The sequence below is a fragment of the Halyomorpha halys genome, unplaced genomic scaffold (genome assembly GCF_000696795.3).
Source record: "Halyomorpha halys isolate HHAL.00 unplaced genomic scaffold, Hhal_1.1 Scaffold215.1, whole genome shotgun sequence".
NCBI lineage: Eukaryota > Metazoa > Arthropoda > Insecta > Hemiptera > Pentatomidae > Halyomorpha > Halyomorpha halys.
The window spans coordinates 748284-765260 of NW_027107820.1; the positions used below are offsets into that span (position 1 = coordinate 748284).

The 16977-nt window shown below is 27.9% G+C and overlaps 1 protein-coding gene across 1 annotated transcript in view; it reads right to left on the reverse strand.

Moving 5' to 3' along the window:
* LOC106679728 (probable ATP-dependent RNA helicase DHX35) overlaps positions 1 to 16866 on the reverse strand; it is a 21718-nt gene extending 4852 nt beyond the window's left edge. Inside the window, exons 1-10 of the mRNA XM_014419047.3 lie at positions 16659 to 16866; positions 15566 to 15783; positions 13905 to 14087; positions 12030 to 12170; positions 11030 to 11192; positions 9659 to 9814; positions 7499 to 7645; positions 4648 to 4789; positions 1497 to 1783; positions 248 to 562 (exon numbers count right to left, since the gene is read on the reverse strand). Coding sequence (XP_014274533.1) covers positions 248 to 562; positions 1497 to 1783; positions 4648 to 4789; positions 7499 to 7645; positions 9659 to 9814; positions 11030 to 11192; positions 12030 to 12170; positions 13905 to 14087; positions 15566 to 15783; positions 16659 to 16689 — 1783 coding nt within the window. The 5' untranslated portion in view covers positions 16690 to 16866. The remainder of the gene's footprint in view (positions 1 to 247; positions 563 to 1496; positions 1784 to 4647; positions 4790 to 7498; positions 7646 to 9658; positions 9815 to 11029; positions 11193 to 12029; positions 12171 to 13904; positions 14088 to 15565; positions 15784 to 16658) is intronic.
* Positions 16867 to 16977: the final 111 nt, after the last annotated feature.

Genomic DNA, 16977 nt, shown 5'->3' on the forward strand with positions numbered 1-16977 from the left:
GTTTCATATACACTTGAAAATCTTGGGAAGGAACCACCCATTGGTGGTACTTCAAACATTAATTTAAACTAGAAGGTCCCGTGGCCATCTTCTTTTCAGATGCCTCGGAGGATTATCAGGGATTGTTAAGGATGAAAGATTAAGAATTAATGGGTTATTCTTCAAACTAATTTTGAAATATTTTTAGAGGACTGTGCAAGAGAGAAAGATAATAAATATTAATTACACTCATATAATATGTTTGTACCTTTTGAAGAAACCAATGAAAGATTGAAGTGCTTCATTAGAATCCCAAGTTGAATTAGGATCTGAGTGACCCTTTTCATTGCCTTATAGTTGACAAAGTTAGTGTAACACCAACCTTTTCTTTCCTCCTCTTTTACTCCAAGAAAAGCTGTATATACATTTAAAGCTGTCAATAAATCTCCTTCAACAACCTCAAATTGTCTTCGTTTTATTCTAGCTTTCATTGATAATGCTCCACTAGTAACAACAGTAAAAATGTTTTCTACCTGAAGAAGAGCTAGTATGCTAGATATTTCCTGTGAGCAATGAAATTCATCTAGAAAAAGGAATAAATTAATTAATATTATTAAAATTTACAGCAATTAGCAAAACCAATTTCTATTTATAATGATAAACATGTAAGTGTTTTGCCCATGTTAAAATTCATTTATATATTAAGATTCTCAGAAACCATTTATTCATTATTAACTATTGTATCATATATCCACTAATTGTCTATTGGTTTTAAAATATTAAATTTTGGTCTTAAATTGTAAAATTCACTTCATTAGGTATGTTTTTGTTTAATAAATTTACTACCCAATTTACAATGATTTTTGTGCATACCAATAGTTGGTTAAACCATTTTATCAGTTTTTCAAATTTGCATTTGAATTTTTGCTTATTTACTTCCTTTAAATGATTATTGTATAACTCAATATATATGTATTAAGGACCATTAGCTAATTTACAATTACTGGAGTCACTAACTAATCGCACTGCACAATGTTCTATATTTTTTCGTTGACATAATACAATTCTGAATGTAAATATCAAACACTCGAAGTACACCCAAAAAAATCTAATATATAAATAGATAAATTAAGCACTAGTGTGTTTTAATTTTGGACCTGAAGGCAGGATAAGAGGATAAAAAATAATTTTAATAAAAATATAAGCTATGTAAAAATATGTCATAGATATTAAACAAATAAAGATGATTATTTCATTGAAGGAATGTTCTGTAGATTTCTATACCATCTACCTTGACAATTATTTTTAATTTTTCACAACAATTCATGAAAGAAGTATTATAGTTCATAAAATACCAGAGTAGAGTGTCTGAAACACTAAAATAAAGAGCCAAAAGTACATTTCAATAAATTTTAAGCAGACATTTCATAAATATTTAAACTTAGAACAAAACTAATCGATCTTATAAAAATGTAACAATGCACAACTATAACATTTAAACTTAATAAAACATTTACCTGAGGCCAACAAGGCTTTTGCGTGTAAAGGTCCCAAAGGAAACTCTGCCATTCTAAAGCCGAGAGGATGTGTAAGGTGACAGTTTGAATCAATAGCACCAGCTGCATGAAGCAATTCTAGAGCTGCAAGCAGATTTCTAGGTGGTGGAGGGCTTGGGAAATCAAACCGAGCTACATTCTCAACACCCAGGGCCTTCAACTGGAGCACGGCTCGACTCAACTCACAGCGTTCCATTTCCCCACCGTTATCAGCAGGCAACTTTTCATACTCTGCTTCAGTATAGAGTCTTACAAAAACAAGAAAGAAATATTTTATTAGAAACATAATTTCATTTTTTACTCCTATTTTAATAATGAGTCATGCAGCAAATGGAAATAATTAGAATTCCAATGAGACTATCACTAAAAATAAATAAATAAAATTTAAAAAAACTTGTTATAAACATCTTAAGAAATTAATTGTTAAAAAAAACAAAAAACTATTGAGTAAAAAGCTAATGAAATCATGACAGGTGTATTCAACATGCACAGTTAGTATCAACACTATTATAATAAATAAAAATAAAAATTGTATTTTTATGCTAATAGATTCAATTGAGTTAATAGATTATTTTCAGATTATTATATCAAATCAAGCAGAATTATTATCTAATAAAATTATGTTGAATTAAACTAAAAACCAAATTAATTTAAATAAAAAATAGAAATTTTAAACTGTAATATCTCATTCAGAAAAATTATTATTTTAGTATATCATGATTATGTTTCAAACTAAAAATGCTTAAAAAAGTGAATGGGATTCCTTGGAAACAACATGCAAAAACAATTTTTAAATAAAATAATACTTTTAATTAGCGGCCCTCCAGCTATTTTTTTTTCCTTTTTTTTTTTATTACTATTTTCATGGGTTTCAGTTGATGGGACAATTGATAATGAATGCCGGTATATTGCCAATGGTATAGTTGGTTCATACTCCTAAATCTTCCTTCAAAGACAGGATTTATTTAAGTATATGGTTGCATAATTGCATTCTGTTGGAAAATGCAATCATGAAACCATAGCACAGTTTTTTAATGACACTATGATCTTATTTAGCCAAATGGTGAACACTATAAGAAAGTGTTATTGTTCTTGTCAAATGGCATTTTATCTTAAAATTCTTCAGGTCAGCTTCCTTATGCACACGTTTCATCGTCTCCAACTATTTGGCCTGAATTCCTGGAGATAGATCTGTTGATTTCATCTATTAAAAATAACCTTTTTAAAAGCTCAGAGTCCAAATTTTCAAGGTACATTACACTCAACTGATCCTACTTCCTCAGATAGTAGCCACAAGACGGGAAAGTTGATTAGATGTTCTGTACTACTGTAAGAACTTTGACAAAATAAAAGACCTTGTTTCAAAGTTAAATAGTGTCCCAGCCACAACCGTTTCTCAAAGTCAGAAATTGTCAGACTCAACACTCAATCACTTAAAATATCACAATCCTGCAGCTTGAATAAAAGATTGTGCCTCCTATTAGGGATGCATGTTTATTATTAGGGATGAAAATTCTATGCCCAATAATAAATAACATGCAAGATATTCAAAGTAATATTGTGGAAGAAAATAGAAGCAGTAAAATGAAAAATTGAAGAACAGATGTGAAAAAGAAATATACAACATTTAGAGGCAAAATTTATGAGAATACAAAAAAATTAATTCTGCAAGTTACTTATAACTTAGTGGAAACTTTGTTCATCATCTAAGACCATTACTCAAACCTTAACTAGAGTTAAATGGCTTTTGTAAAAAGCTCATTAACACCTGACAGCCTCCCTATTTTTTTTTAAGTCCTCAATTTATAGGATAAAAAGTATTGTTAAAAATTTTGTACTAAATAGCAGCTACTCAAACTTGCTAGGATATTTTTCACAAAGGTTTATAGTTTACATAAATTACTTAACTTAAGAGTAAAAATGATCTTTAAGATTTTAATCTTAGTCGCAAAGCTAGCTATTTTGTTTTATTTTACTGAATTTATTGTTATCTCAGCACTTTAGTTATATATTTTTTACTGCCTATTAACACAGAGACAATCAAGCTGAGGTCCATCATGCCATGGGGTTCTACGGCAGTTTAATTTAACTATTTTTTTTTTTCATGAATGAATAAAATATTTAAACTAAAATTTAAAAAAAAAAAATTCAATGTATATTTGAGTTTTAATCCAATATAATTATTTTACGCCCGCATTTTTAAAGCGAAATATGAAAAGACACATTAAATGTAAGTGCGATTTCAAATAAAAAAAAAAAGTTAAAAATTATATTAAACGGGGTCAAAGGTTTAATCTTAGTCGCAAAGCTAGCTATTTTGTTTTATTTTACTGAATTTATTGTTATCTCAGCACTTTAGTTACATATTTTTTACTGCCTATTAACACAGAGAGACAATCAAGCTGAGGTCCATCATGCCATGGGGTTCTACGGCAGTTTAATTTAACTATTTTTTTTTTTCATGAATGAATAAAATATTTAAACTAAAATTAAAAAAAAAAATTAATGTATATTTGAGTTTTAATCCAATATAATTATTTTACGCCCACATTTTTAAAGCGAAATATGAAAAGACACATTAAATGTAATTGCGATTTCAAACAAAAAAAAAAAGTTAAAAATTATATTAAACGGGTCAAAGGTTAGGCTTAGTTCAAGACCAAGTTTAGTTCAAACCTATTCAAGACTATGACAACCCTAACCTAACCATTATTCATGAACTAAACTGATCTTGAGATGCTGTACCATGGGAGTCATGGGATAAAATTAAGTTAGTTAAGAACTAATTTATTCAGAGACTAAAAGGGCACAAAAAATAATGTCTAGAAATAGATATGTCCCAGAAAAAGTTTGGTCAGGGTAAATAAAAAACTATTTTAACCTTTAACTCAGCAACCCGTCTTAATAATCTATATTTCCAATAAAACATAAAAAAATGGCAGAAGCAATTAATTCATAGCAATAAGCAAGCAATTAAAACTAAGCAAGTAAATAAAATGTTAAGACATACTAATTTTCCAAGATGGGGTAGTTAATCATTTTAATCCCTAATTCTAAATCATTCAGAACCATTTTGTGTAAAAGATTATAACTACTTAGTGTAATAGAATACCTATATACTTTGCCTGGCTTAACCCTACCAGCCCTGCCTGCTCTTTGCTCAGCTGCTGCTTGTGAAATTGGAACTATTACCAAACTATCTGTATGAGAATCAGCATTGAACCACCTCAGTTTCATAAAACCATTGTCCACAACTAAAAAATAGTTAAATATTACATATAAGCCCACCCTACTACGCATAATTTAAAAATATGATCGCATGCTTAACAAACGCAAACTAATAGTAGTTCTTATTATATCTACAAACCAAAGTCGACTAAAATAATATTAAACAATCTTTCTTATATCTGAATACATAAAATAACTTCTATCTCAAATAAAAAGTCCACAAATATAGACTCCATCTATTTTCATTTTTTCTTGTAGGTTAATACAATAAATGTTTAAGATCTATGGCCGCCATGTATAAAGTTTTTAAATATCTAATTAATCTATTCATTTAGTTAATCATTAATTATACTTCCAACTATGAGGACGTAAGATAAGTATTTAAGGTTAATGAAACTTGATTTTTGCAACTTGCCATTTGATTTGTAAACAAAACTTTGATGACTATTTAGTAATTATCATTGAATATATTAACCAATTTTGGAGGAAAATATTGTTTATATAGCTCAAGTGAAAGGGTTTTAAGATGTTTGATCTAAAGTACAGAATACTGGAAATGCATCAAATGAAGATCAGGAACTAGGTTTGGGAGAAATACTGGAGAAAAATTGTTTGAAGAATTTTTAATTTGTACAGATTCAATATAAATCCAAATGAATAAAGTTTATAACACTCAACAGTGACTTAGAAAGTTTAAGTTGCAATGAACAATTATTTTCATATCCATTATCCATCTGACAAACCTTCAACAATAACTGGCATTAATTACAGAATATTAAAATTAGAAAATTCATGGCAGCAAAAATTTTTAGAGGAGACAAGAACTCACTTGCGCTTTTTGGAGACAAATTGGAGGTTTGAAATTTATTAAATTTAATTTTAGTGAAATTTTAACCAAAAAATTTCATATTTTATCAGAGCATATATTATTATTACAATAAATAAACAATGTTTTAAATACTATTGCATCAAATAAAAACAAAATATAATACAATAATCTTCAGCTATTAGAATTAGATGATTAATTAAAAGGCACTCCATATTTCACAAATATATTTCTTTAAATTAATGCAAAAGATATTTTTTCTTGACTATAATTACATTTAGTTAATCAGAAAAGTATAAATCAACAGCAAACAATCAGGAGTTATAAGTCATCTTATTCATATATGTGAAAAGAATACTATACAACTCTCTAGCAGATGGTATTAAGAATCAAATAGTAACAAACACTCTCAAGGAATTAATAATAACATAAATTAATAAAATAACAAATTATAGAAAAGTCAAAGGTTAGAATATGAGTATTATATTTGCTTGAAGTAGTTTCTATTTTTTTCTTACTGTGGCGCAGGAAGAAATTGTTATTGAGCGTTATATAGAGGCAACCTGTGAGCTGCCTAGTACAATAATCTACTATCCAAATCAAAATACTATCTTAAGGCAACCTGATGCCCTTTGCAAACCTCCAAATATTCAAGGAACTGACAAGTTCGGAGAGCTAAAACCTACTCTAGCTAATTAAGCTGCTATTTCACTACCTAGTATTCGAGATCAAGGACACAACAGTCAACTCAAATTATGTTGCAGATGACAAAGGTATTGACAGTTTTCTCACATTTTTCTTATGTGTTCAACTCTAATGTACACAATTCAGTCTCTTGATTGAATTGTGGAAACATTTAAAGAACCAACTTACTGCCTTATTATCTGTGTTCAACTTGTATAGTCTACTACGTGACCTTTCAGCAAATAGGAATCAAATACAAATATGGTTGCCATAATTTCATTCACATCAAACTTCCTAATGTAATAGAAGACTAGAATCAGGAATGGATACACCATCTAATGTTTTAAACATTGAGATATCAGGGAACTATCAGCGTAGTAATTAATACCATTGTTAGGTCTGTTTCTCAGACCTTCAATTCTGTAACAGCAATTCATTCTGCTTCATTACTCAAGTCTTTCACATCCAACTTTAAATGCAGATGCATTAGATTTAATAAAACTTTGATAATTATTTCAAAGTGGTATTCTCAGCACCCAAGAAAGCAGGCTGGTCTATTTGTTACTTAGAATTGTTGACAAGATTTGTCATAAGCAACCAAGCTACTATTATGCCACCATAGCTTATGAACATAATTTTGAGAATTATATTTGGGTACAATTATATTGAAATTTTTTGGTAATTTTAATCAGATAGAATAAATTTTTTACCAGTCAAACCTTAATTTTCATAAAATAACAGGTCATTTAAGTAAGAATAAAAACATTTACATTTAAAAATAGTTCCTAAATTATAAAGTAGTATCTTCAATAATTTTAAAAAGAAAATAATTTTATGATATAGCGAAAGGATAATCTATTTTGTTAAAGAACAAGAGCTTGTAAAATAAAAATTGTAATGGATTATGTTGAGGTAATTAATTTATAAAATTTTATCTATAGCAAGCCAATATAATTTTACTAATAATTTTAATTGTGTTAACAGTTCTCATAAGTAACAAAATATAAGATCTGTCTATTTAAATAAAATAAAACTTTATCAAGTAGTCACAATAATATCAATAAAATCACTAAGAACTGAAATAATCAAGCAATTACTTATCCTATTGTTGTAAGTGGAACCCTAACAGTATAATTCTTTGATTATGGAAATTCACTTCTTTCTAATTCTCTTGATTACAATTGTATAATGAAAATGAAAAACTTTATTAGAATAACAAACTTACCATAAACAATTCCAGGTATAGTTACTGACGTCTCTGCAATATTAGTAGCAATTACAGCTTTCCTCATTCCCTTCGGTGCATGCCGAAAAACCTTAATTTGTTCAGAATTTGGTAATGATCCATACATTGGCAAAACATACAGTTTAACTAAAAATTAAAACAATATATATATTATTTTACACAACTATAGTTTTACTATAATTAATAAATTATTATTTTTATGATGATAATCTTCATTTCTTAAAAATAATATAAGTCTGAGTGTTCATACATATGCTGAGCACAGGAAAAATTGATAAGGTTAACTGATAATTTAGTAGTTTATTCCTGTACAATAAGTACAATCTGGTTTTCTCCACAACCAGATCTAAAAATGAAACTGTATTGTTGTCTGCAAAAAGCTGACTACAAGCTAAAAAGTTTGTCTCATTATTATTTATAATAACTGCAAAGGATTCCATAACAGGAAGATATTCTTGTAAATTGCCTAAAGTTTTCTTAAATTCCATATCTCCAGTTTTCCAGAAAGATAGTACATTTTTTACTTGTTTCTCATTTTTAGTTTTCTGAATAAAAATTGATCTCTAGTAATGAGTGTTTTCAAGAACACCCTCCCTATGCAATATGTATCATAACAATTATCATAACCAGGATGTATGAAGGAAACTGTCACTGAGGAAATAGGTTCTCGTGGAAAGTTAATAAAAATATTTTAGCATTATTAACACTCCAGTAGTCACACCCCCATATAAGGGGTAAAAAAAAATTGTAATGCAAAATTATCAACAGCTTTCATAAAAGAGTAAAATAAAACTAATTATAACATTAAAAATATTATTTAACCCATTTCTTTTCAAAAATACACTTGAGCATTTATATATGAGCATTATGTTTATATTGTTTACAGCATATTAATTTCATTTTTTCTTTATTTAAATTAGTAAATAGGTTTTTACATATGTGAAATATCACATATAATTTAATAATTGTTTATGTAAATTTTTCGTGAATTTGGAATCTTATAAAGTGAACAATTCAGAAATTTTATTAAAATTATAATATTGTTAATTTTATTAAAATAAAAATAAAAATGTAATTTTATTAACAATGGTGACCAATGTTCTGCATGTAAGTTTTATAATTTACTACATATTTATGCGGTATGTTACATAAAATCATCAGTTTGAATTCAGTAATTTAAATAAAGCCACCAATAAGACAATAAAAAAGCATGTGCATTACAAAAACACCAAAATATAACTCAATCAGTTATTTGTAGTGGTGAAGATATCATTGGCCATATATATAACCAATACAAAGTTGTGATAGGGAATGCGATCAAGAAAGAAAATATAGTAAGTAAAATATTCGTTTTAATATGTGCTAGCATTTCATTCGGCCTGCTTTGTAAACCTTCATCAGGATCAAGACATACAACATACAACCATAAAAGAAACAAAGAATATAGATATAGTAGGAAATACAAGGAGAGTATAAAAAATTTATACTTTATAAAAATTTATATAAAAAGAATAAATTAAATTAAATACATTTAAACATATGAAAAATTAAAATTATGAGAAACAAATGAAAAAATTAGATATGAAAGATGGAATAGAATAATTTATGAGAAAAATAAAAATGTAGGAGTTAAGTAAGCAAAATGAATATGAAATAAAACAGCAAATAATCAATATGTAGTGATATCCATTTGGTCTTTTCTCTACTTTTAACATCAACTGGCATAAAATTGAAATATTAAATTTCCTCTTCTTAACTTCATGACATTTATAAATTTTTACATATACATATCTTTGTGTGTGATATATTTAAAAATTAGTTTCATGAACCCCTATGGTGTATATAATTATATATATTGAATATGAGTATATTAATCTACAGGTTGAATTTTGCATTTTTTCTACATAGAAGTTGTTTAATGTACCTTTGTTTCTGTTTCAGTCTAATTAAATTAAGCTAGAAAGAGTTACTGTTTGAATATTATTTAATTGTTTCATCTTCTATCATGTATTGAAAACTATATCTATATTTGATAGTTTCTTTTATGGTTTTATATTTTTTAGGTATAGCTCTAACAAAGACTTGTATGTGTTTAACAAACTTCTCCTTGATATCTAATTATAAATGAAAAACATTTACACTGTTCTAGAGGTTGTCCCATATCTTGTAAGAGAGACACAGCGGTATCTACCTCCTCCTGACCAGTAAGAAAGCCTAAAATATCCCCTAAAGGTTCACTGGTATGAATCTTCATAACTGTATCAACTAAACCTTTAACATAATCAGCTACGGGTTCTGAAAAAAAAGAAAGTTGAAATATTTAAAAAGAGCCTTCTTAAATCAATAAAATATAAAAGATAAGAAAATAACAGTGTGATAATTCAGAATGTCTCTTGAGAGTATTAACATTACCAATAAAGATGAAACCATTGAAAAAAGCCCAGGGAGAAGCTAAGTTTGAATTGCTTTTCAGGGAAATACATATTTATTTTATTTTTTTATTTTTTTTCTGGCTCCCAAAAATAAAGAGGAATTCCATGTGAGTACAGAAGAATTAAATGCTTTTAGGAATATTTGGATCTGTTCGAGATCACCGACAAAAAGAGGTTTTTGAATTTTTGTTTAAATTATTAATGACAATAATAAGAAAATTGATAGATCTAGTTTTATTTTTTTATTCAGATTAGGTTTTTGTATACATTTATTTTCTGATGATAACAGTGGGTTATGTTGACTTACTTAATCAGTCAGTAGACAGAGAGAGCTGTAAGTATTGCCTACGAAAAAAAATTTAAGAAAAGGAAGTGACTGTTTCACCTTCAACAGTTGATTGATGGTAAGTGTGGGAAGAGTTGAAGGAGTAGTTTGTCTCCACATTAAGATGTATATCATTCATTTCTTCTCATGTTATTGTTTAGGTAAATCTCCTGTGTTTATGTTTATTTTAAACAAATATCCTCCTTTTTTGAATTCTTTATATCTATTCTCATCATATTTATTACATACTATAATATCATATCCATATGATACTATTCACTTAAGCTTTCATTTATACAGGGGAGTAGAGTAGATCAATAAGCAAGGTACTATATTCCTATATCCAGGGCTTGGGTTTGAGTTCGGCTGTGGTATAGATAATTATTTATTGAGTTATATCAGCTGTGAATCGATGCTAGGGATGGTAGATACCAGCCTCTTTAAAGTTGGCATTCCTTTTTAGGGGGAAATCTGATGGTTGAAAGTGATCTTGACATCAAACTGTTGACATAGAAACAGTACTGAACCCAAACCTAAAGGGGCTGGCGTGCTTTAATAGTCAATGAAGGGTAAATCAAATTTCCTAAGCAAATCTTTTAATCACATTGATATTTTAATGCTGGGAACTTGCAAGGATTCATAAACACAAACTACTTTTGATTAATCAGTAAAATTTCTTTTACTCTAAATAAATAAATATGTATAAAATGTAATTGATAAGTTTCAATATAATAAACGAATTTTGTAACTTACCTCTAACATAAAATTTTTCAACAGGATATAATCTACCTTCCACACTTAATATGGTTGCAGTGTCTTTTTCACCAACCCTAGTTGTATTAAAATTGAAGAAATTTCTAAGATTTTCAGCATCAACTGTAGCTGAAGCAATGACTAATTTTAGATTTTTTTGTTTCTGAAATAAAATATCAATACTAATTATATTATATTAAAGAAAATGATAAAATCTGTTGATAAACCATGTGGATATTGACTGATAAGAGAAAGTACAAGCATTTCTTCTTCCACAATATCCATGGCAAACTTTGATAACATTAAAGGTAAACATAATCCTCAGTGAATTACTACAGTAGAACTCAACCTCGATGGAACCAGTGAGAAAGTAGAAACATCTAAAATATAAAATTAACCAGAGACAACACCAAACCACACATTCGACTCATGATAATTTGAATCCCTCATTTATTTCAAGTTTCTTATCAATCCCTTGAAAATACACAATAATTAAAAAAAAAAAATTATGTTTTTTGGTTACTTTAATTTGAAGTTAGAGCTCTTCCACTTTCTATAATTTGAATAATCCCACCTTTCAAAATGCCTAGATCTGTAGTTCGTTTTCATTTTGAATAAGATAAAACATAATAGATAAAAGAATACAATTTATAATAATATGTAGTAAATTATAATTGCAATTATAAAATTCAAAGAAACTTTAAAAAATAATTTTTGTAAAACTCAGTTTTTTAAAACATAATCCTGATTCCTATCAAAATATTATCAAATATCATATAGCTTCTTCATAACTATAACATAGTTAAATATAACCTCAAAATTGTTTCTGATGTAGTAAATCAGTAATGGCTTAGATTATTGAACATAAAAATCCAGGAATCATTGTCAGTATAAAATGAATATACAAAACATTATACCAGGATCAATTAACATCTTTATGACAATGAATTTATTTAAAATTGTTTTATAAAATTTTATTAAAAAATTGACCAAGAGTTACCTTCAATATTTTTTTTAATAATCCCATCAATATATCAGTGTTGAGATTTCTTTCATGAACTTCATCCAGCATAATGACAGAATACTTTCTCAACAAAGGGTCAGCCATCATTTCCCGCATCAACATCCCTTCGGTCATGTACTGAAAACAAAAAGAATATCATTGAAATAAATTAATTAAAGAATACAACAGTCAGTGTTATTTTATGATATGATTTTATTTTTTTTAAATATGTACAAGAAATATATTTAATCTTGAACAAATTGGTTTTTGGTTGAATGCCCACTTAAAAGAAGACCAATTTTTTTATTTTATTAAATATCTTTGTAACTAGTTTACCCATGTGAATGCTCTGTCCTTCTCCCTAATACAAACAGACTATAACCAAAACTAAGGAAACATTTTCATTTGTATAAACAATATAATATTATCAAGAAGGTCTATTCTATACCCAATTAAAGCTAAATATTAATAATGACCATCTGAAAATTACAATTTAACTAATATGTAACTAACTTGGGCCAATTGAAAATATTCCTTTAGTTTAACAGCTAAGCAATGAACTCAGATATCTCTAAACTTCTACTATCCCTATACAGTACTCTCCGAGACCAAAAACCAACATAGATGGGCCGAGAATTCTTCATTGAACTTGTAAAATGTTAACAAAAATTTGACATCTACTATTTGTACCTGTCAATCACAAATCAATATTAACATTGCTGTTTCTAACAAAAGTGTTAATAATATTCTGAGATCTACAGTTTCAACCAGTTGAAGTGATTCACTCAATATTTAACAGTTTAAGTAAGCCAAGAAGACAGTGGAAATGAGAGTGGGGTGACAAAGACATTAATAGTTTGGTGACTGAAGGAGAAGATTCCTCTGGACAGATGCAGATAGCAGAGATATGGTATTTAAACTAAAGACTCACCATTGGAGAGACATACAGTAGATCAAGAGTTTTATATTCCTATAAGGAGAAATAGTGTTGCTACGGACAAGTGAAGTGTTTTTATCCCTGATATAAATATAGTGGTAAAGGGAATCTAATGTGAATAAATGAGGAGAAGATGGTTGGGGGTGCGGTCAATGAAACACAAATAATTATGACTAACTTATTTTAATGTGCCGACGTTTCGGCTAGAGTTTCTAGCCTTCTTCAGGGCTGCTCGCTGAAACGTCGGCACATTAAAATAAGTTAGTCATACTTATTTGTGTTTCATTGACCGCACCCCCAACCATCTTCTCCTCATTTATCATCCACGGTCAACTATCTCTCATAATTACTAATGTGAATAACTTTAAGGATGGCTAAAGCAGAGTTTATTTAATTTAGTTTGTATACATAGATAAACCTGAGATTGTTCCCAATAATAACTTGCAATATCATCTTCAATAATAAAAATCAATGTATTGTAATTTTGTAAATCTAATATCTTATTAAATATTTAATGTATAAATACAATTTTGTCAAGAATTTTAACTCATGCATTTATTCAGTCAATTGAGAAATATTTTAAAATTCAGAATGAATTGGGGTAAATAAAATCAAATGTTCTTTATATTTCTTAGAGCAAATCTTTGAAAAATATTATTAATATCTTGATGTTATCTCTGGTGTAAGCCCACTTGATGAGAAGATGTGAAAGATCACTATCACAATCCAAGCAAATCAAATCTCCAGCTTGTTCAATTAACATCCTCAGTAAGAAAGTATTTTAAGGTATATAAAATAATCAGATTTTTTACAAATTTCTTTTAACTTCTGTTCACAAACATTCAAAAAGTACTCTTTCTTTCATGTTTAACTATAGATAAACTAATTGAAATTTATAATTAAGAAATATATATGTAGCAAACAAAAACTAAAACCTTTATTTTCGTAGTTTCTGGATCAGTACAATCATCAAAACGTATAGAATATCCAACAATGTCTCCAAGAAGACATCCTTTTTCCTCGGCTACTCTAGTGGCTAATGTTGTTGCAGCTACTCTTCTAGGTTCTGTTATGCCAATCATTTTTCCTCCATCACACCATCCAGCTTCCAAAAGGTACTGAAAAGTGACATAACATTTGCCATATTAATAATTTAATAATACTAATAGCTAAAAAATATTATTTATTCATTCACAATTATAAATGATGTTCGTAGAAAAAATTTTAAATCATATATTAGAAAAAAAATCAAGCCTAAAACAGGACAATAAGAGGTACCTGTTTCTGAACATCAGTGTTTTTGAGAATCAGTGAGGTGAAGTTAATTGTTCAATTGATAATTTGAATGGACATATAAAGCAAATTCACACTTCTATCAGAATTTACAAAACTAACATGTGCCTGATCAATTTCTCTTTGGTATTAACAAATTTAAATTTTATTTTGCCCCAAAAATGATTTCGTATTTCACTTTGAGAAGCATAATAAAGGATTTTATAACTGTTACAATCTACAGCAAGAATAAATTAGAAAATTATTATTTGCTATCCAAACTAAGAGGTCAAAACAATAATTAATGAAATAATGATAAAACAAACTGGAGTATCCCCTAAAACAACTTTCCTTATCACTTTACCTCCTAAGACCAATACAATAATTCATTGCTGTACCTTCACAAACACTGTTCCAATAAATATTTTACTTTTATTGATTTTTTTTTTAGTTTATACTAAAAATTTGAATTTTCTATTCCAATATCTAATGAATCAAGTAAAATCATTAGAGCCTTTTTGAATCATTCTGTTATGAAAAAAAAGTTTTTAACTATTATGCCTAGTGTGCCCAATTTAGTGCACAGGGAACGGGGACTGAAATCCTACAAAACAAAAAAGAAGTGAAAAATATTGGCCCATACGTTCAAAACAATAATAATTACAAAGACAACTTGCAACATGTTTATGCACTTTTTTTCTGTAAATGAATGAACCATAAATAATTATGTATTTTTTTAATATGAAGGAAGTTATTAGTAAATGAAGAAAATAAGGCAATTTTTTTTAAACTTTGAGAACCAATATTCCATCCAATTATCATTAGATAAATATGGAAGGTGGAGACATACAATAAAAATTTAGTGAAGAGATTGTAGGATAATTTTGTATGCTTTATCTTAATCACCACTAAGGAGGACTTCTACTCGATAAAGCCAATCAAGATTGATTAAGGAAGTGTTGGAGGTTTATACAAGTCATGAGCGATAGGAAATTAATGACAGTGATCTACCTAAAGCAGTAAGAATTTCTAGAGATATTGATATACCAACAGATAGTTCTTTAATCCTATTCAAGTCTGAAGAAAGATTTCAGTAGTCACGACAGTGTACAAATACACTCCCAAGACCTCTAAGTATTATTTTTCATAAGATTGATATAAATAAAGAAAATCTAAACTAATATATTTGTGACACTAACACACGGGAGGGAATGTAAATTTTTTTTGGCTCGAGTGAGATCACAATCTACAGGAAATACCACAAATACATTATTCAGGATTATCATAAAAAATTAAAAATTGTATGGGTTATCATGAGATTTACCTGAGGAAGTTGAGTACTTTTCCCACAACCAGTTTCTCCTACCAGGACAAGAACTTGATATTTCTTGATAAGATACAGTATATGATTCCTATTTTTATAAATGGGTAACCTTACTCTTTGCTGTTCCAAGACAAGAGATAAATTGCTATTGAAGATGAATGTTGTATTTTTTTCAGTATCGACATCAGTTTTATCTTCCTGCCAACCTCCATCGTCTGCTAAAATTATAATTATAAAAATTATGCATTGAAAAAAAAAAACAAATACATAAATGTAGATTAAACTGAAAATATTCAATAGTACAGATTTATTTGAAAAACTTTTAAACCATGACTAAGAAACTGTATTATTCATGATAAAATGAATAATAAATCTGCTAATAGTCCACTACAAAATTAATTTTAGCAATCATATAAAAGTTGCTTCTTATTTATAAATATAAAATAAAATTATGATAATCAGATCAATATGGTATAGAAAGAATATAAAATTGGAAGCCACAATTAAAAATGTAAAAGTGGACAAAAATAAAAATATGTTTGGGATTAAAATATATTTTTTTACTGCATATTAAATATATAATGAATATTTTAAATTAAATAAATGAAAGGTGTAAAAATGATAAATTTTGAATCCTTATCAGTAATAATGTTTATCAATGAGTGACTACCTTTCCAAAGTAACCATTCTTATTAATTATTCAAAAAATTTATATTGGAGGCTATATCTAATATGGTATAGAGCAAAATCTCTTCTGATAAAAAAACCAAAACCTTTAAAACATATAAAAAAGAACTTCTGAATCATGATTGCAAACTTTTGGTGGAAGTTATAATTAGAAAATAAAGAGACCTGTTTTCAAATATTTACATTCTGTGAGCATATAAACGTTCACCAAAAAAACCAATAGATAAGCATGTAGTTTTATATTGCTTGTATATAATATAATAATACAAGGAATTCCATCAAAACTTAAGCTTAAGGCTTAAGGGGCAGTAAAACTAGCACACTTGAATTTCCTTCAATTATTAATAGTATAATGTATGTCATAGCTTTAAAAATATCAAAATGCATTCATCCATAGTTTACTTACAAGGTTTCAAAAAACGAGGCCGGGTGTTCATTTTGGATCAGTTAAAAACATGTAAATTCTAGAGGAAATGTTGGATAATGAATTAGAAATTATAGGATTAACTATAAAATAACTAACATAATAGGGTATGAGAAATAGTTGATAAAATAAGGTAATTGATAAATTTAAATAAAGAAAATACGCAGCGGATTGAACAATTTGAAATCAACATGAGATGTTCACTAAGGAATCGTTAACAGAACACGGTACAAGTAGGTTGGTCTTAGGGTATGTTAAACCCTACTTTTCTCCTAAACAAAAGTGGGTTTTGGCCACGCCT